We start from the raw sequence: 21,584 nt of genomic DNA on the forward strand, positions 1-21,584 counted from the left end.
CAGCTCCTTTGCCTTAGGTCCCATAGACTCCACTGGTTTCCAGGGTTCCCAGGGTCATGTCTCCTCCACGCCTCCTTCAGGGAGGTCGTTTCGCACACATGTCACGCAGCGAGACTGCTTTGTCCCATTCCGTGTTCCCCCGCATGCTCCCCCAGCCTCCTAAATGGCTTTTATTTATTTGCACACGTTAAGGCTCGCTCTGCACTGTAACGTTCTGTGGGCTTCGACAAATGCGTAGCGTCACGTCTTCACCACTACGTTTTCATATGAACTGTTTCACTATCTCCGAAAAACCTCTGTCTCACCCGTTCGAGCCCCCCAACTTCCCCCAGCAGCTTATCGTCAGACCAGCAGCCACGATTGAGCGTTCCCCGTTGCTCCACGTCCTCGCCAGCACTGAGTGCTGTCATTGTTTTGTTTTCTTTTGTTTTAAGCCAATCTAATAGGTGCAGAGATGGTTGCTTGTTCTCATTCACGGTTTCCCAGCGACCAGGGACGTGGAACATCTTTTCACGTGCCTCTTTGCGGCCTCTGTGTCTTCTCCCGGGAGGTGTCTGTCCAGTCTCCTCCCCACTTTTTACTTGAGTTGTTGGTTTTACTGTTGTTGAGTTTTAACACTCCTCTGTGTGCCTTGGGTCCAAGTCTCAGATCAGATGTGTGATTTGCAAATATTTTCTCCGTATCTGTGGACTGTCTTTTCATTTTCCTGGCAGTGTCTTTCGGAGAGCAGAAAGTTCCTAATTTTAAGAAAGCCCAACTTATTATTATTATTATTATTATTATATTTTTATCTTTCATAGATTTTGCTTTTGGTGTTGCCCACAGGGACTTTGATCCTGTGCTCTGGTGTGATTGACTGAGTTAACAACTGCAGAAGTGCTGGGAGGGAAGCAAAGTGACAGATTGTGTGAGGGCCACGCCTGGTGTGGGTGGGGAGGGAGCTGGTTGTGCGGGTCCAGAGCAGGGGCAGCCCAGGGGCAGGCCCGGGGACGCTGCCGTGGTAGGAGCAGGTGCAGAGGCGGGGGTGGCCAGCCCGGGACGGGGGCTCCACTGTATGTCACAGGCAGTCGTGCCCTCGGAAACCTGGTTTAGACGTTGATGACGCATCTGCAGGGCTCATCAGTCTTCCCTCTGTTCCCAGAAACCCTCTCACCAGCTTCGAGCCCCTCGTCGGTCACTTACCCGGTGGCTCCAGGCAGTGCTGATGAACCTTCCAGCGTAGCACTGAACATCGAATGTAGAATCTGTGGCGACAAAGCCTCGGGCTACCATTACGGAGTTCACGCGTGTGAAGGCTGCAAGGTACGGTGGACCCTGGCAGAGGGGACGGTCCCTGCTCCAGGGGCTGCATGTCGTTCCTTTTACTTATTTATGTAACTTATTTTGAGAGAGTGAAAGAGCAGGGGAGGGGCAGAGAGAGACAGAGAATCCCAGACAGGCTCCGTGCTGTCAGTGCAGAGCCCAACATGGGGCTTGAACTCATGAACCGTGAGATCAGGACTGGAGCCAAAATCAAGAGTCAGACGCTTAACCAACTGGGCCACCCAGGCGCCCTGATTCCTTTTATTTTTTTACACAGATTTTCATCATTACTAAAAAGATCTGTCGGAAGACAGCGATAAGAAACAGACCCAAGTAAGAGATTAATTTCTCTGTTCAGAGAGTCTGTGGCAAATTGCCAGACTCTACTGGGTAAATAAGCTAAAGAAGCATGTTTGGAAGAAAATAAACCACAGCGAGAAGGATCCCTTTATTTTACTCTGGGGCCAGGGAGCCTACTCGCTCTTTCCGTCCTCAGCGGGCCAGGGGGACAGTGGTCCTCAAGGCCATCAGAGGTGGCCGGACCCCGATCGTGCCTTTAGCACAGTGTATATGATCTCAGCTCTGGGGCTTCATGGACATGGTACACCAGTATGTAGCCATCTCAGCGTTCGGTTACGGTCAGAAAGAGACCGCTTACTGAGTTCTGGAAGATGCCGTGGCCTTACTGGTGCGGGCGCGACCCGCCTCCTTGAAATGCTGTTGAAGCACCGAGCCTGGGGTGGCCTTGGAGGCCTGGGTCGCAGGGAGACAAAGGGCTGCGTTAGCAGGGACAATGGTTAGGATTCTCTCTTCAACCCCCCACGTGACCCCGTGCCACAGGGGCCAACCCGCTGCACAGACCCACACCACCAATGGAGTGAAGGCACCGGCCTCCCCTCCTGCTCCCCAAGAAATTGCTGTCCCCTCTCCTGTGGGCCCCTGGGACCTGCCCCAGCAGAAACATGCAGGAAGGAGTGGGAAGCAGACGGCTAAAGAACCAAAGCAAATACACAGACACCCTCACAAGCCTTCAGACCACGTACCTGTAACGAAGCTACTCGCAAAGTGGCCTTTTCTGCGGGGCCGCACCTACGTTCCTTTCATTTCGTTTTTTTTATGGACTAAGTAGCAAAGTTTTCTCTTACTGGGGATTGTTTGAGATGCTTCTATAAAGCAAGAACATTCTTGACAGTCAGCTTCCCTTTATTACGGTTTAGGATCATTGTTTTCTTGCGAGTTGATACTCTCTTACAAAGACGCCAAGGAGGTGTCTAGTCCCCAGCAAGGCTGTGGGTGGGACTGGGGGGGTGGCACTTATCCGGCCCGGAGCAGGACCGAGGAGCTCTGGGACAGCACACTTGCATCTCCCAAACCAGGTGAGGACCTTCAGAAACTACTTTGAACTTTTTGCCTCGTGGTGTTGTTTTCCATTTTACGTGTAATGAAATTTTCGATTTGTGGTCTGTCCCGGTTGTGTCAGACTTTTTAGAGCCGGTCTGCTGATTCTGGTTCATTTGCAAAGGATAATAAATGAGCACCACGGAGCACGAGCAAGGCAGTGACACCGACTTGGCTGCGGCCCAGAGTCGCTGATCGACTGTGTCTCCACCCCTCAGGGCTTCTTCCGGAGAACTATCCGGCTAAAGCTGGCGTATGACAAATGTGACCGTAGCTGCAAGATCCAGAAAAAGAATCGGAACAAGTGCCAATACTGCCGTTTCCACAAGTGCCTCTCGGTTGGGATGTCCCATAACGGTAGGTAAGGTTGGAGCGTGCCTTCCCAGCCCGCCTCAGCCTACCTCCCCCGTTGGTCGCAGTGGACGGTGTTTTCCATGAATGCTCTGCAGGACACTCAGTGCCCAGGTCACTTCGCAACCAGAGCAGCGTCAGAGAGTAAAAGTCTCCCGTAGCCGAGCTTAAGCGGAGCACTCGGCGTTCCCGTCAGAAGCTCCACTCGGTGAGGCTGGGATCTGAGGTTTCCACTGGGGATGCCGGGATGGGCCCAGCGTGCGAGGGAAGCACGGCCCACCGCCGTGAATGTCATTACCTGGAATCCTGCTCTAAGCTTAGAACATGCCCGTGAGGACAGGAAGGTAAAGCTCAAGTATCGAGTTCCTAGCAGTCGCCCTTCTGGAAAAAGAAGAAGGGTGTCGTACGAACTCGTTTTAGTGGTCACTTCCGTCTCCCTGACCTAAGGGTCAGTTTTGGACCTGACGACAGTAACCGACCCCCAGCCAGTCCTATTGATGAAATGGGTAACAGTGTGACCTTTTCTTTTCACCTTTAAAAAAAAAAAAAGTCCATGGTTTACAAAGGTTGAGTTTTCTCTTCCTCGCTCCAGTGTAGAACATTGGCCCATATGGAGGGTGGGTTTTCACTCGTGGATGAATTCGCGGTACCAGCTCTCCGCCTGGTGGTTGGTGGCTGTCGCGGGCTGCGTTGCTCACCTCTGCTCGCTTCCCCCTTCCTGTTTCTCCCCCAACCTCAGCAATTCGTTTTGGACGGATGCCAAGGTCTGAAAAAGCAAAACTGAAAGCGGAAATCCTCACGTGTGAACATGACCCAGAAGATGCTGAAACGGCGGATCTGAAATCCCTCGCCAAGAGAATTTACGAGGCCTACCTCAAGAACTTCAACATGAACAAGGTCAAGGCCCGGGTCATCCTGGCGGGGAAAGCCAACAACAACCCGGTAGGTGGCCCCGCGGCTGGTTGCCGTCCAGCCTCAAGTGTCCCCCTGGTGACACGTCAGCTGGAGCCCCACAGAGGGGCTGAGGCAACAGGTGTTAGATGCGGGGAGCATGGTGTCTACCCCCGAGGTGGGCGAGAGACCGCGGGCCGAAGCAAGCGTCCAGAGACTAGAGGCAGCTTCCCAGCAACCCCTGGGTTCACTGCACCTCGGAGCTCCTAGCAACCAAGTTATTACAGTGACTGATTAATTCACCAAAAAAAAAAAAAAAAAAAAAAAAAAAAAAAAAAAAAAAAAAATCTGGTTCCTAGCTTAGGGGCATTTCTTAAGTGTATTTTTTTTTAAATCTCTATCTTAATGCCAGAAAATGAAAACATTTTCTTTCGTTCAATTTGTATTCTTTTTTTATTTATTTATTTTATTTATTTTTGAGAGAGGGAGAATCCTAAGCAGGCTCTGTACTGTCAGCACAGAGCCTGACGTGGGGCTCGATCTCACGAATCATGAGGTCATGACCTGAACTGATATTGAGACTCGAATGCTTAAGTTCCTGAGCCACCTAGGTCCCCCCACCGTGCGTTCTTACATCCTTCCCCTAAAACTCCTCCCCCTTCTCTGATCACCCATCCCCCTCCCGTCTTCTTAGTTCTTCACTGAAAAGTTAAGGGTATCTCTGGGCTTAGAAAGGGCTGTTCATTTACAAAAATTTTATTGTCTTCTCCAGACAGTTCCGGAACTTTTCTGTAGCACCGAGGGGGCGTCTGGGGGTCCTCCTTCACTTTACCTCCTGCCCCCCCAACCCCGCGGGCAGCTCAGTCTCCGTCTCCATTACAGAACTAATCTCAGGGCTACTTCAAAGAGGGGCCAGCCCAAGCTTGGCTGATGAAGATATTTTGCCTTTTTCCTACGAGCATGGTGGAACAGGTTTAATTTGTGCTAATGAGTAGCTGAAAGCAATCGTGATTGGGAATTACAAGCCGGAATTTTTAGTCACAGGAAAATGAAGTATTTCACAAGCTACTTACTTTCATGAACAAACCAAACCTCTCTTTGACCAAGTCTTTAATTCTTCAGTGAAATTCTCCCATTAAATAGGCTGAGACATTTCAGAAGGGCTCAGGCAAACTCTATTAAATTGGCAAAGCCACACCCATGCTAGGAGGCCCCAGAGGCTTTTATACATTAGACGCTTTCTGGATCACAAGGGCGAGAGCCAAGAAAGTTTTTAATTTTGAGTTTCTCTCCTGGAAATGATTCGAATAGCCCCGTATTAGAGGAGCCAACAATTCTGATCTTTTAGATCTTCTGTTGGTCTCTTGGGTTTTTAGAATTTAAAGGGAACTTAAAAGTCATCTTTACTCTCAACCAAACACTCTTCTTTAATATTAATTTCATTCCCAAGGAGTATCCTTCTGGAGTATCCTTCAGCTGAGATCCACACGCCCTCGGAAGGACCCCCCGCGGCCCAAGCTGAGGCCATCTGGGCAGTTCCTCTTGGCGAGGAATCTGTATTTTTGTCTTAAGGAAATAAATAACAGACTTGAAGTCTGGGCTGGGGCTTCATGGTACAGGGGGAAGGGAGTTCAGCAAACTGCTGGGGGACGTGCCTGCCCCCCCCACCCCCAACCAGAGCACTTGGTCACCAGCCTGAAAGGCAGCATGCAGGCATCTGCTGCACAGCCGTGACCCTGTGATCATGGTGTCTGCGCAGAGCCGGACCGCTTCCCACCCTAGGCCCTCCCCCCGCGCCCCCTCACCCAGCCCAGCGGGGCGCTTCCTGGGACCTAGAGCCCCCAGTGCAGAACACAGGCTCTACAGAGACCTATAGCTGACCTGGAACCACTTAGGAGGCTGGGTGGACCAGGAGGGGGATGCTGGGGGCGGGGGGAGGGGTGCAGAGAGGGTCTTGAGCGGAGGAAGGGGGCTGAGGAAGCATGGAGATCCCACGGCCTTGAGGAAAGATGGGTTTCGGCTGAGGGCAGGAGGGCATGGCAGGGCTAGCGAATGTTTCTGTCTGCACAGGGGCTGCTTGGGCCCCTGAGGTCTCAGAAGCGGAGGCCAGAACACGACCAGGGCCCTCAGTCACCTGGTCCCAGCTTGTCGGGTCCTGTGCTGCCCTTTGATATGAGGGTGACAGGGACAGAAGCCGAGGCACAGAGGGAACACCAGTGACACCCGAACTTGGCTTCCAAAAGACGTGCTTTTCAACAGTGGCCTAAAAAGTCCGTGTGCTGATGTGTGAGGTGTTAATGCTACAGGGGACATTCCGGGAGGCCACTTGCAATGAGATGGCGAGGGGCGTGAAGTCTGCGCCTTCCGCGAGGTCCGCCTCCCAGGGCTCGGACCCCAGCCCCACACGTGCACGCGCACACGGGTGGGCACAGGCGCACACACGCACACACACCCGCCCTTGCTCCAGCTCACTTCTGGCTTCCGAGGCTGGTTACACCTATGAGAACTGGGTGTTCAGTTAACAAACAAACAGTTCTTTAGCACCGACTATTTGAACTTTCCACAATTCAGAGTACAAGGCGACGGTAACGCAGTCTTACTGCTACTTTGTGACAGAACACACACGGCCCAACTTTTTAAAAAAATCTTTTAAAATGTTTATTTTTGAGAGAGAGAAAGAGGGAGCGTGAGCGGGGGAGGGGCAGAGAGAGAGGGAGACACAGAATCTGAAGCAGCTCCAGGCTCCGAGCTGTCAGCACAGAGCCCAACTCAGGGCTCGAACCTACCAGCTGCGGTCAGGTTGGATCATGACCTGAGCCCAAGTCAGAGGCTTAGCTGCCTGAGCCCCCCAGGCGCCTCTACAACTTTAATTCAAACGTTCGTCTCAAAGATTCCCATGTTGCCCACAATTGTCAGGGATTATCTTTAGGGTCTTTGAATGTCAGCAGTCATGGAAAATCTTCATTCTCCGAGAACATCATTGAATTTTAGACAGAATCGTGAGTCAGTAGCAGCCAGCCTGGATGCAAACTGGGATTATAGTAACAGAGTCAGGCGTCTTGTCTGCAAAGAATAAATGCAGCAAGGGAACTAATTTTTGACCTGTGGCTGGGAATGGATTCTAACACTAGTTGGGTTTTTTTTCATGTTTATGTAGTTTTGAGAGAGAGCATGAGCAGGGGAGGGGCAGAGAGAAGGGGACAGAGGATCCAAAGCAGGCTCTGTGCGGACAGCAGCGAGCTCGATGCGGGGCTTGAACTCATGAACCGTGAGATCATGACCGACTGAGCCCCCCAGGCACCCCTGTTCTCAGTGTTTCTGAGTCTTCAGGACAAGGTCTCCCGGTGCCATCCTGAAAGAGCATCACCTCTTTAGGGGACGTGGCCTGACGCCACAGGAGTTTTGCTCGCTCTGTTATGCTGAACACTGTACCTACTACTTTAGTTCCCTTAGAATTGACAAACATACTTAATATTTCATACTGCTTATTAGAAATGTGTAGTAAAACCTAAGCAAAAGCTAATTAAATGGTTTCACCCAAAGCAATTGCACCAATAATTCACAAATTCTTCCTAAAAGCTGGTGCTGCCTGACTTTACATAGAAAATGCTGTTTAAATGAATTTAAAAATGAATTCTTGGGCCCCCTGAGTGACTTAGTCAGCTGAGCCTCCGACTTCCACTTGGGTCATGATCTCATGGTTTGTGGGTTCTAGCCCTGTGTCGGGCTCTGTGCTGAGAGCCTATTCTTCTCTCCCTCTGCCCTCCCCTGTTTGCACTCTGTCTCTCTCTCTCTCTCTCTCAGAAATAAGTAAACATTAAAAAACAAATTAAATAAATAAAGATGAGTTCTCGTTAGTAACATCATTAACGCACACAGAACACCATCAGGTGTGAGCATGAATGATAGATGTCAGTTAAGAGAAGCTTCTGGTCTCAGTGGGGAGTGATGTGGGAGGAAACTGGGCAGGTTTGTGTCTCATGCTATTTAAACTCATCACAACATGCTTTATGTATTTATATAAATAAATATATATATTTATTTAAATAACCACCTGTGATGGCAGATACATTCATATTCAAACTTAAGTTTAAAGGGCCCGTTCCATAGTTATGTATAAGCAGCATGGATTTTTAGACAGTCCTATTAACTGTGTTTATCAAGTGTGTTAGTGTCCACAATTTCTCTTCAATAAACATTGGTTTTTTTAATTTTTAATGTTTATTTATTTTTGAAAGGGAGAGACAGAGCATGAGTGGGGGAGGGGCAGAGAGAGAGGGAGACACAGAATCAGAAGCAGCTCCAGGCTCCGAGCCGTCAGCATAGAGCCCAACACAGGGCTCGAACCCACGAATCACAAGATCATGACCTGAGCCGAAGTTGGATGCTTAACTGACTGAGCCACCCAGGCACCCCCATAAGCCCTTTAAAAGTGTGTCTCTGGTCCATCCTAGAATGTTCATTCCTCAAATCTGACCAGCTTCTCATGAAGCAGAGCTGTCACCAAGCTTTCCCCAAACAACAGCAATCTGGCCTGCTTTTACGATCTTTGGAGAGAGATGGTTTTAGTATTCCTTAATCAAACTGGGGATACTCAGAAATTTTTGCTCTGAATTTTGTATTTAGAATGTTTTTCACTCATTCGCAGCAAACTTTTAGAGTATCCTCTTCCTATGTGCAATCAAATTATATCTTTGTCCAACGCCATATTGCAAACTCTGATTTTGTTTAAACATTTCAGAAATGGGGCGCCTGGGGGGCTCAGTTGACTGAGCATCCGACTTTGGCGTGAGTCATGGATCTTGGGGTTAATGAGTTCAAGCCCCACGTCGGGCTCGCTGCTTTCAGCACAGAGCCCGCTTCCTCTGTCCCCTCCCCTCCCGGGCTTGTGCTCTCTCAAAAATAAATAAAACGTTTTAAAAATTTTTTTTCAGAAACACTCCCTTGTATTGCTCTAATACGTCTGCCTTGCGTCTGGGACAGATAGCAGCCCACGGGTGCCCTGAAGGTGCCGTGTGCTTTCTCCAGATGCTCTTGGGGGCCCAGGAATAGGGAACAATCATGCTGCGGGTCCAGATGCAACGTCAGTGACGTGTTTTGCCCGTTGGCAGAGTGAGTCTCAAAATCATGAGGGGCTTACACGTTCTACATTGATATATGCCGTGAGGAATGGAAAATAAGGCTTCGGGCCACCCCATGGCTGATCTGTAGAACACATTACACATCACAGAGGTCCTGCGGAGACTGCCGTTTTCTTCTGCTCTGCACTGTACACAGACCCGGCACACAGTCCAGGTACACAAAACGTGTGTGTCCAATCTCTTGTGCCCCAGCAGATGTATAATCCCTTCTGGGCACGCTGGCTTCACATACGGCCAGCCGTCTCTTCTTCCCTCCACTAGGTCCTCGGAAATGGCTGGACCGGTGGGCTTGGAAGCAAACGGGATGGCCGCCTACCACGGGGATTTGGCCCTTGTTCCCGAACAGGGCACTCAAGTGCAGATTTCAGTCTTATACACAGGGAAATGAGGGTTCTTTGAGATTTTTCCCAGTTTATCCCCAAAGAGCAAGGACTTAATGCTTGTTTGCTTATTGTGATGCAAATGCCAACTTTCTGAGTCATACATATTATGAGTCATACATATTATTCACTTAGCCGAGTTCGATAACGATGGTTGTCTCCAAAGTTTGTAAAATGGTAACATTAAGAATTATTATGGGGGGGCGGCTGGGTGGCTTAGTCAGTTGAGCGGCCGACTTTCGCTTGGGTCATGATCTCGCGGTTCGTGGGTTCGAGCCCCGCATCGGGCTCTGTGCTGACTGCCAGCTCAGAGCCTGGAGCCTGTTTTGGAGTCTGTGTCTCCCTCTCTCTCTGACCCTCCCCTGCTCGCGCTGTCTCTCTCTCTCTCTCCTAGAAACAAATAAAACATTTAAAAAAAAAAAAAGAATTATTATGGGATGAGCGAAATCGGGGAAGGCGATCAAGAGGCAGACATTTTCAGTTACAAAATAAAGAAGCCGTGGGGATGAAATGTACAGCATGGGGACTGTAGTCAGCAATATTGTATTCACGTCTGGCGACAATGCTCGTCGTGGTGGACAAGGCATAATGTGGGCACGTGTCGAACCACCATGGTGCGCACCTGAAACTAATGTGACGTGTGTCAACTGTACCTCGATGATGAAAGTTCAAAAGTTACGGTAATCAGGGCTGTTGCAGTAGTATTTAGGAGCTCAGAGATTATTATGAAGTATTAAAAGTGCTCTGCAAACCTTCTGTTGTTAGCTTTCCTGCCCAAATCGGGATTTCCCATTCACAGCAATGAGATCTCCACCCCATGTCGGGTGGTGATGATTATCACCATCTTACTGATTCATACGTTAGTTCTCTGTGCACATCTTTGTGTCCCCGATTTGTTTTGAGGTTGCCGAAGGATAAAGACTTCTCCACGGCTGATCTGGAGACCGTGTCTGCTCGTCAGTTCACTGATAATCAAGAGGACTGCCTGTCACCAGCTAACTGACCTTTTCCTGTGTTTCTTTGCAGCCCTTTGTCATACATGACATGGAAACACTGTGTATGGCCGAGAAGACTCTGGTGGCCAAGCTGGTGGCCAACGGCATCCAGAACAAGGAGGCGGAAGTCCGCATCTTCCACTGCTGCCAGTGCACATCCGTGGAGACCGTCACGGAGCTCACAGAGTTCGCCAAGTCCATCCCTGGCTTCGCAAACTTGGACTTGAATGACCAAGTCACTTTGCTGAAATACGGAGTCTACGAGGCCATATTTGCGATGCTGTCTTCTGTGATGAATAAAGATGGGATGCTGGTAGCATATGGAAATGGCTTCATAACTCGTGAATTCCTAAAGAGCCTAAGGAAACCGTTTTGTGATATCATGGAACCTAAGTTTGACTTTGCGATGAAGTTCAACGCGCTGGAACTGGACGACAGTGATATTTCCCTTTTCGTGGCTGCTATAATTTGCTGTGGAGGTAAGTCGTTGACTTAACCCGGTGCCATGTCACCTGCGCCCTCCCATCCTGAGGAACAGCCTCAGGTATGTGCGGGAATTGGGCACAGTGGGGCACGCGCTGGCCGGCGGGAGGGCATCTGAGCCCCTGCGTCGCCCCTGACAAGACTTAAGTGAGAATTACATCCTATCAAATCATATTATCGCATATGTTCATATATACAAATACATAGGGGCACCTGGGTGCTCAGTCGGTTAAGTGTCCCACTTCAGCACAAGTCACAATCTTGTAGTTCGTGGGTTCGAGCCCCATGTCAGGCTCTGTGCTGACAGCTCAGAGCCTGGAGCTGCTTCAGATTCTGTGTCTCCCTCTCTCTCTGCCCCTCCCCTGCTTGCACTCTGTCTCTCTCTCGCTCTCAAAAATAAATAAACATTAAAACATTTAATTAAAAAATACACATATGTATTTGTACATTATATAAACATATCCTGTTCATAATTATAATGCTATATACATAAGTCTATTTCTACTTATAATCATATCCTATATAATATATTAGGTATAACAGTAATATAATTCAATCTAATGTATCTCACATTCAATACATCTTAGATAGAATTATGGTACCATATATGGTGTAGAGATTACTATTCCATAATTCTGTTGTTACAGGGTTATATCCATGTTACAGGCAGTATTGTATAGCGGGCCGTACAGATGTTAGCACCGTTTCATTCGCTGTTGGTGTGTTTATCCCGTTTCTGGTGAGAAACAGCACTAGCTAACTGGTAGTTTGCAGCTTGCTTTGCCAAGGACATGGGTCCCGGGGAAGGAAAACTTGGGCTTTCGCTGGCTCTGCAGCTCCCAGAATCTTGGCTCCGTGCCACGTTCCTTTAAATAACCCAGTTGGGGTATAACAAGGTCCTCCCTGTGCTGTAAACTTGGCTGACCCTACCCGGCCTTGGGGGAGACCCATGGGACTACCGCCCCCCCATCCGGCTGCCCCGCAAGGCCTATCCCTGTTCCCATCCAGCTGCGACAGGCAGCTGGAGGGAGTCCTCACGCTCTGGCAGAACAGGTAAAACGGCAAAACAGCTGTACATTATCTACCACTGCGCTTGGGATGCTCGAGATGGAGTGTGGTGCGTTGAGGCCACCTGCGTGGCTGTCGGTGGAGTGTCCGACTTCGGCTCAGCTCATGAGTCCGACTTAGCTCACAGTTCGTGGGTTCAAGCCCTGCATCACGCTCTGTGCTGACAGCTCAGACAGAGCCGGGAGCCTGCTTCACATTCTCTGTCCCTCTGCCTCTCTCAAAAATAAAGAGTAAAAAATTTTTTTAAAAAGATGAAGTGTTGTAGGTGAAAAGCAGTGGCACAACTATTTATAAGTAGTATGGTTTCTAAAAGAAATTATAATCCTCTACCAATCCTATACATAGAAAAGTGTCTGCTGAGGGTACCCGTTAAACATGTAGGATACCTTCGACCTGATGAGGGAGACTCAATTTGTCTTTTTAATTCTCTCTGTTTAAAAAGTTAATACTTCTATTTGTTTTACAACAACAACAACAAAATTTAAAAACCCACATCCTTAGCAACACTTTTAAAAATGCTAGTAAGGAAGGTCACCCGAGTGGCTCAGTCAGTTGAGCATCTGCCTTCGGCTCAGGTCATGATCTCACGGTTTGTGGGTTCAAGCCCCATGTCGGGCTCTGTGCTGACAGCTCAGAGCCTGGAGCCTGTTTCGGATCCTGTATCTCCCTCTCTCTCTGCTCCTCCCCTGCTCACGCTATGCTCTCAAAAATAAATAAATGTTAAAAAATTAAAAAAAAAAAAAAAGAATTTAAAAATGCTAGTAAGGAGCAGGGCTTTAAAGGGAGCACTGCCTGTGGGGACAGGGTGGGGGCGGGGTACTTTCCGGAGCAAAGGCAGGACTGGTGGTCTCAACCGGGCCAGGAAGTCTGGCGCTGGGGCTGTGCTACCCCAGGGAGGGCACCCGCTGTGATCTCGGACCCGCCTCCGCCTCCAGGAAGCATCCTGTCCAGCTAGCTGTCTGTCCTCCTCACACCTCACTCCGCTTTCTGTTCAGCTGACTCATCTCAGAAGACTCCTGTCCACCCCGCAACCCCCACCCCCGCCTTAGACAGTCACACTCCTTAAATAGTGGCAGAAAACTTGAAACCAAATACCCAGTTTTCACTCAGGAAGAAGAATTTCATTTCCTTTTATGCAGCACTGGTTGTTTCCGGCATCGTCAGAACGTATAGTTCTCCTCATGTTCTGGGCTTTCCCCTGAGCGGTGGCGATCAGGTAAATCCAAATGGAAACCGCCACACAGTGAGGCAGCCGGTCAAGTTAAGGCTGTATAAATATTTAGGGCCGGGTATTTGCCCTGTCTGCCCCTGCTGGACCCAGTGACTTTGTAAGAATCTAGTTCTGTCTTCCAGCTGAGTCGACATTATCAAAAGGCAGGCGGTAGAAGAAAGAAAAGTCAGGGGCGCCTGGGGGGCTCAGTCGGGTAAGCCTCTGACTTCAGAGCAGGTCATGATCTCATGGTCCATGAGTTCGAGCCCCGCGTCGGGCTCTGTGCTGACAGCTCAGAGCCTGGAGCCTGTTTCAGATTCTGTGTCTCCCTCTCTCTCTGACCCCCCCCTGCTCATGCTGTCTCTCTCTCTCTCTCTCCTAGAAATAAGTAAAAAATAATAAAAGTTACATAAAATAGGAGGTTTGCCCTCCCATGCTGATAAATAGTTATGGGGCAGGCACTAATGCGGCGATGATCACAACCCCCTCTTCTCTCTTTTGAGGATAGATCGGCCAGGCCTTCTAAACGTGGGACACATTGAAAAAATGCAGGAGGGCATCGTGCATGTGCTCAAACTTCACCTGCAGAGCAACCATCCAGACAACACCTTCCTCTTCCCAAAACTCCTCCAAAAAATGGCAGACCTCCGGCAGCTTGTCACCGAGCACGCGCAGCTCGTGCAGGTCATCAAGAAGACGGAGTCTGACGCCGCCCTGCACCCGCTGCTGCAGGAAATCTACAGGGACATGTACTGATGGCCTCGAAGCGAGCAGCGAAATAAGCAGCTTTCCAAGGGTCTTCCCGAGTCGACGGCACTACAAAGTGAGAGATGGGAGCAATGCCCGCTTTGCACAAATTCCCCCGTTTTCACCTTAGAGGCTAGGACGAAAGAGCTCTAGGTAACCAGAACGCGAGTCCACGTTTCTTTCTTTCTTTTCCTTTCTTTTTTTTACACCAGTACTTCTCAGAACATACGAAGTACCAAAAAGCCGGTGACGAGTAGCTAATATGCGGTTCTTGGAAAATTAACGGGAGCGAGGCTTGGCGGTCTGATTTTAACCCACCCAGCGATAATCAATGCAGATCTCTTTACATCACGTTAGCAGTTCACCGTCGGATTAACTGGTGACCTCGAAATACGTGGTCTGGCTCCTCCTTTCGCCACCTTTTGACTCTTGTGCCCTTGTATCGTTTTGAAAACTAATCAGCACTTTTTAACTTTTATAATCCTGTAAATCTAGAAGAATCCAAAGGTTAGATATTTAAAACGCGGCAAAATATTTATTGGGAGGGGTGTTAATTCTGTGTCCTGCATTTGAGGAATGATGACATGCTGGTTTTTAATCGGAGGATCTAAAGTTTCTGAAAATTATCTGATAAGCCGTCAGAATGCATCGGCCGGTTGGTTTTTCGCTGTCTTTGTGGCTGTAACTGCGACGCAGGAAAGGCCTGTCTCCACGTTTGTGTAGAAGATCCCAGAACCCACGTCTCAAGCTTGCTCCTGGGCTTGACGGCCTGCCCGTTTCGAGGGGACGCCTGTGGTCAGCAGGAGCAAGGCAAACGGAAAGTGTGTCAGGCTCTCCGTCCCTCTGACCTCTGTTTCCAAATCTGAACTGACCGAGCCAGGTTGCTTGGGGGCCACGAAAGCATTTTCAGCGACTGTTTGTCGATGTCCCTCTGAGCCCTGTGTGTCAAGGCAGCTCCTTGGCCTTTTCCGGTGTCGCTTTTTCAAATGCGCAGCTTTATTTTTTTTAACCCTCGGTGGTAGAGCCGCTACTGGAGAAGATGAGACAAACGTGGGCCGGGGGGGGGGGGGCGCGCGCTGGAGAGTGAGGGGGGCAGGTACAGAGTCCTCCAGGTCCAGCTTTCCCAGCATCTAAAGTACTTGTTTCGGCCTTAAAGATCATTTCTCAGCCTCGTTCTGGTTAGGGAAGCAGTGATGATCGTGGCTTTTGTCCAGAACATCTGGACCTGGAAAGACTCTTTCTGTCCGCCATGGAAGGTGAAGGTCCCAGCAGACAATGTGAGGCAGCCTCCCCCCACCTCAAGCCAGGACTGGCTGGGCCGGGCAGGGCTGACTCTTCTAGTGGGGGCGGGGGGGGGACGGGGAAGGGGGTGGACACCAGCCACCTCTCCTCCCAGTAGCACTTAGGACCTGGCTGTGCCCTCAGGTTCCCTCCCCCTCTGTCTTTAGAAAATGTGGTTCTAGAAGGTTGATGCTATTTGCCGTTAGAGGAATGATCAGGATTGAAATGGATCAAGTTCCCAAGACCAGGATCCTAGAAATGCAGCCGTAGAGAGGGCAGGCAAGGTTTCAACTGGGAAAGGCAAATGCTACGACGGGCGCATCCTTTCCAGAATTAAACACGAGTGGTATTTTTCATTTTGTGGAAAGATCCAAATAAAGGGTCTGTTGGAAGCAAGTACAGGTATTTCCACAGATGAATGACACCAGTCCAGAGGTCATCGGAAATCGGAAGGGAGCTGAGCTTTGAGTCAGAGGGCAAGTCCGTGTCCACGTCCTGCCCCAGGACGGGGCTCCCCGGACCTGTGGGGCTGGAGGGCCGTGGCTCGCCCACAGGTTGGGGGACAGAGGCTGCGTTCCGATGCCAAGTTCTTTTTTGTTTCTTTCTTTTTTTTAATGTTTTTATTTATTTCTGAGAGAGAGACACAGCGTGAGCAAGGGAGGGGCAGAGAGAGAGGGAGTCACAGACTGAAACAGGCTCCAGGCTCCGAGCTGAGCTGTCAGCACAGAGCCCGACGCGGGGCTTGAACCCACGAACTGTGAGATCATGACCTGAGCCGAAGTCGGATGCTTAACCGACTGAGCCACCCAGGTGTTCCCCAATGCCAAGTCCTTGTTGTCTCTCTTGACCACCAGCCTCTCTCCTGATGTGCCCCAGGTAGATGCCATTCAAGGACACAGCCTCGGAAAATGACCCTCAAGACACAGGCTTTCAGAAAAGTCGCTCACACTGTCTCTATATTTTCAGAAACTTGTTCTCAGAAGCTCCTTAGTTCATGCATCCTGCAGTGACAGGCTGAGGAAGGCACAGGTACTGCGTTCCTAGTGATGACGAGCGTGTGGCACTCCTGGGGCCCAGCTAGACTCCCAGCCATGTTCCCAATGAAGCCACAGAGGAGGCCACAGGGACGTCAGCTTGAAAGCCACTTGAATTTGTTCACGTTGAGCACATATTCCCATCCGTTTTACATAATAGTCACTAATCGCCACTCAGGATACTTTGGGTCACCTAATCAAAGATTTCTCAGACCACAGAGAGTCAGATATGGATGAATTATTCACCCGTTCAAAATACAGTAGCATTTCTAGTAGGGACTATTTAAGGTGCATGTAGTGCCACGGGTTTCAGTTGACGTCAGCGTCAAGTATGGTAGAGGGGACAGAACAGGTTCAAGGAGCCCAAGCCAGAGCCTGGAGCCCCTCCTCTCCTGGGGAGTCATCCGCGGGGCAGCTCCCCTCTTCACCAGGACACCGTGTGTACCCACAAGTGCCAAACGCCTGGGAGACCACAGAGTTATGAACAGCTTTTGTGCGCAGGGCTGACAAGGATGAACCTGAGCCCGGGAGCCGCCCCGACCTCTCCACCTGATGCCCCAGCATCCCTCCTCTTCCGCCTCCTGGGCGCATCCACTTAGGTGTCTCGCACGCTGAGTTCTGCCCCTGCCCCCCTCCGAGGGCTGGATGTGACCGTGGCCTCTCGGTGAGGCCGAGTGTCCCCAAGACCAGGGTGCTGGCAACTACGTGAGCCCACGCGGGAACGGTCAGAGCGCCAGGGAGCTGCCCCCGTCCTTCCCGCACTGCTCTCCGGTTCCCTGCGGCCTTCCTGGGACTCTCAGACGAGATACATTGAAAGCAGCTTCCTAAGGAGTCCAGATACGGCTATGTGAGAGACCGTGAAGCCCAGGAGAAGAAAGGTGACGCGCAGGGCATTCCAGAATGCCTGCAAGAGCTGTCCCTGCGGTCGAGGGATTCTTCATGTTTTCAAAGCAAGAACGTTTCTCTCTGGGTTTCGGAAGCATTTCTTACTCTGGGCCATCTAGAAGTCTAAGGAAGCGGGCGGCCTCAGGGGTCGTGTTGGGGTCCCAGAGACCGAGCAGCACCCTATGATCTGAGCAGAAGCTGGAGGCGCACATAGAATCCTTGGTTTAGTGTCTGCTGAGAAGTAAACTGTCAATTTAGCCACTACTGTGTCCCCGAATCCAGGTAAGAGCTACCTCAATGAGATACATCAAAAGGCACTGTTAACATGAAGGTACACAAAGCACTTGGGGTCCTTCTGGAACATCTGGAGTCACACTCACCTTTCTTTGCTGGACTGCGCACGGAGAAATGGAAGGTTATAGAAGTTTCTAAGGGCACTTTTGTTGTTTAAAGGGAGCCTCAGAGATACACATGGGCGGGAGTTGCCACCCTTGTTGAGCGGGACTGAGTTTGAACATGACCCAGGTCTAGGAGACGTTGACAAAGGTCACTCCCGGCACTGGCCTGCCTCCCCTCCGCCTCAGCCTGTTCACAGAGAGACCCCGCCAGGCAAGGGTGGGAGGAGGTGCCTCCGGGCAAACCTCGCCGGGCCATGACTGCCCCAGGGCACCCCTGGCGCGTGCCCCGTGCCCCTGTGCGGACTCTGGGCCTCTCCTGCCTCTTGCTCCCTTCTTCAAACCATAGTGGCACCAAGCACATCTGAGACCTAGCCACTGCATATACGATGGTTTCTTTTCCTGACCCAGTGGCCACACCTGTCTTTGGAACTCGGTTTAAATAGGGGGTGCCCTGTTGCCACCAAGGCCAGTGCTCCCAGGTAAGACTGACCGGACCACCATCCTGGCCCTACATGGGACACTTGCGGGGACCCAGGGAAAGCCAGCCACCTTCAAAGTGCCTCTCCCCGCTGTGTGGTCTTTCAAAGCACAGGTCCGCTAGGAAAACATGTCGAGTGCCCACGGCCCGCCACCTATGGCATAGACTTTTACCGCCCTCAAAGCAGGCTGCTGGGGCCTCCGGCTCCCAGCCCCTTGAGTGGCTCCGTGTGGAGATCATCCCCAGATTCAAGTGGAAACACCCAGGCTTGGGGTGGGGGCCGCCTGGCTTTGGGCCCCGGGGGGAGCAAGCGCATTCCGCCTCCTGTAGGCCAAGCCGGGGCGGCCAAGCCGGGGCAGCCAAGCCGGTCCTCTGCTGAGCGTGTTCCTGGAGGGTCACTTGGCAGTGACGTCAGTTCGGGACGGCAGGGACATTCTGCTGTCTGTGGACCTCACACACTAAGATCGGTGCCACCAACTGAGGGCTGACGGATCCTTACAGAGCGCCTGTGGCCGTTGTTTCCATGCGGCCAGTCTTCACAGCACTGGCACTGCTGGGCGCTGGGCAGCTCCGAAGCCGGGCTCTCTGTATTTGTTCTCCTTTGTAAAAAGTGGCCTGGCTTCTCCTAACTCTTGGTCCAAGCTGATTTATAGGGCTCCCCTGCCATTTTTTAAAATGTCTTTTATTTTGAGAGAAAGAGTGTGCAGGCAGGGGAGGGGCAGAAACAGAGGGAGAGACAGAGAATCCCAAGCAGCCTCCACGATGTCAGCTCAGAGCCTGATCGCTGGGCTCGAACTCATGAACTGTGAGATCTTGACCTGAGTGGAAATCAAACGCTGGACACTTAACCTACTGAGCCTACGCAGGCCCCCCTCCACTGCCCTTTTAATAGAATTCGGGAAAACGGTCATTGACCCCCAGCCTGCAAAACACACCAGAGTAAGAATGAAAGCAGTGGGTTAGGTCGGACTCGGGATATGGGAGATCCATCGCATTTCTCCGTAAACCACAGGCAAAGTAGAATGTGGTACTGAAAGTTTTATAAGAGGGGGAAAAACAAAGACAATCTTCGCGCTTCAAAGAATTACATAATTCTTTCCATTGTGCTGTTTTCATGGAATGCGGCGGGGTGTCTTAAACTTGTAAAAAAAGCTGTGGGTGTGGCCCACGTGTCGGGCCCGGAACAGGAGGCTGCTGGCGGGGGTGCACTTGGCACTGCCCTCGGCCAGCTGGGGCCCAGGGCGGCCTTCTCACATCTAGGGGGGTGGCTCCCAGCAGGCCACTTGCCTCTCGACACTTCAGTCTGAAACAGGAGAAGTCCAACAGTGTACCCCCCACCGCGGGAACTGGGGGGCCCATGCCCCGTGGCCCAGCTGACGGACAAACAGCCACGCCCTTTCGGAACTCGGAATAGAACAGACCTAACTGCCATGTTCGGTGTCTCACCTTCACTGGAGTGACTGAGTGCATCAAGGACTCCAGTGGCCCCGTAGCTGTTAAATGCATTATTTGCAAAACAAAAAACTATGGAACAGATTTTTTTTTCTTTCCATTGGAGATAGTGTTAAGTCCTGGGTCAGGGTTTTTCATATAAAATGTTTGCTAATTTAGGTCAGATGGGAAAAGCTTCCCCACGTGCTTCTCCAGAGAAGGGACTATACCAGCCTTCTCCTCCCTTACCCTTCTGCCCGCCCCCAACAACTAAACTTCATTAATACGATCAACTCCAGTATCATGCAAACCAGGGCATGGACACGCCCTCCACCCTGAGCCCTGCCTCCGGGGGTGCGGGGGAGCCCCAAGTGGGGGCTTGCGGGCCACCAAGTCTCCTGGCCCAGAGGGGGTCCCCTGGCCTCCGCGTGGCCTCCTCAAGGCAGGGAGATCATGCGTCAGGCCCAGAAGACAAGTGAGTGACCAATCTTTTCAGAGTAAAATCATTCACTTTTGGAAAATGTCTCCTCTTTTAAAAAGCACAGATGGTCTGTCCCTTTTTTTCAGGCCTCAAAAAAAAAAATGTACCTCACAAAAGATGAATACCACTCAGTACCCTTTTCAGTAAGACTACAGTATTTGGTTTGAGCATCGTTATTTTTTCTACACTGTATGTTAAAAAGAACCATGTTCATAGCTATATCTTAAATACTGTGATTCAAGGTTTTTAAAAATATAGCATAAATATTTTACTAACTTAAAATCATGCATCTAATAACAAAAGATTTGGAATCTCTTGAAATCAGTATTAGTCGACATATGCTCTTCCCAGCCTGCCTCTTGAACCCTACTGGAAACACAAAAGCCGGAACAGAACAGCTGAAATACAATCGCACGTGCGCACGCGTGCACACACACCACTTTTCATTTCTCCCGAGCCACACAGAATTGACTTCCCGTGTAAATCTGTCCCCTTCGTCATACTTCACACGCATGAAGCCCGACCGAGGGGACCTTCACCACCTCTTCGAGCAAGGCTGCCACAGACCCAGGTCACAAGTCACTTACTCCTCACAGCCGCACCCTGCTGAAGACCTGAACTAATCCTGTGCAGTAAGTAGCTGTCTGTTCTTCAGGGAATTAGTGCCTGTGGGTTTTTACCAAAGAACTTGGGCAGTTTGAAATATTCTGATGGGACACGTGCACGGGCTGGGCCCAGACGGGCGGCCCGTGGCATAAGCAGAACGAGACTCCCTGGTGCTCCCACGTGTCATTTTCAGTGCCTTGGCAAAACTTGGTGCCTACCTGTGCCCCACCCCCAGGATCCGCAGGGCCGTTATACTGAAAGCCACGGGGGAGAGTGACCCACACACATCAGCACATCAGATGGGTGCAGATTTCCAAAGCAAGACTGAGCTTGGTTTCTTGGTGTGTTTATCGTTACCATTCTTAGGTGCCTTATACTCCCCAAGGATTCAGGGGCAGAAAGACCCCTTGTCTTAATACTGAACAGGAGCAATTCCAAAGCTGATCTTTTAGAGCAGGTTCTGATGTCCTCTCTTTGGCTCTGGGCCTCAGAGAGCAGGGGTGTGCAGAGAAAAGCAAAGGTAATCTTTCTAGTCACATTAATGATAGTGGTTCCAAGCAATTAGAAAAGGGCTATAAAATAACTTTAATTCTTAAAAATCTTTGGTCGTCTTTTTTCCTGCTAGGAGATTGAACTGATCACATATATTGATTTATATCCTGAGTTTGTGGGAACGTACAGGTTTGGAATGTCCTACTGTAAGACTGATGAATGTAAGGAGTTAATTTCAGGGTACAGTGTTGCCTTAATGGTTTAAAAAAAATAAAACTATTTTTTAAAATTATTTGGTGAGTTTTGAGTGATGCTGTGGGGTGAGCGTTTAGCTTGAAAATCCTTGGCTGCCAGTGTCCACCCTCAGCTCAGTACAGCCCCTACCCCGCCTGCACAGGGGTCTTCACTTGTAGCCTTTTGTCTTTAAGCGGACAGAATGGCCCTAGAACAGTGTGGCCCCAAGATGACAGTCATTTGTCTGATGTCACATGACACAGGGGGAGCATATGAAACTAAAACCCAGGCACAGATC

The 21,584-nt window shown here is 50.4% G+C and overlaps 1 protein-coding gene across 4 annotated transcripts in view; it reads left to right on the forward strand.

The window, feature by feature from the left end:
- Positions 1–14,614, forward strand: part of PPARA (peroxisome proliferator activated receptor alpha) — a 69,728-nt gene extending 55,114 nt beyond the window's left edge. For all 4 annotated transcript variants that reach the window (XM_039235366.1, XM_039235357.1, XM_039235374.1 and 1 more), the window contains exons 4-8: positions 1,142–1,302; positions 2,919–3,057; positions 3,791–3,993; positions 10,490–10,937; positions 13,728–14,614. In XM_039235366.1, the coding sequence (XP_039091297.1) occupies positions 1,142–1,302; positions 2,919–3,057; positions 3,791–3,993; positions 10,490–10,937; positions 13,728–13,975 (1,199 nt within the window). In that variant the 3' untranslated portion in view covers positions 13,976–14,614. The remainder of the gene's footprint in view (positions 1–1,141; positions 1,303–2,918; positions 3,058–3,790; positions 3,994–10,489; positions 10,938–13,727) is intronic.
- The last annotated feature ends 6,970 nt before the right edge of the window (positions 14,615–21,584 follow it).

The sequence above is a fragment of the Hyaena hyaena genome, unplaced genomic scaffold (assembly GCF_003009895.1).
Source record: "Hyaena hyaena isolate Hyena2069 unplaced genomic scaffold, ASM300989v1 scaffold_4, whole genome shotgun sequence".
In the NCBI taxonomy this organism is placed as follows: Eukaryota; Metazoa; Chordata; class Mammalia; order Carnivora; family Hyaenidae; genus Hyaena; species Hyaena hyaena.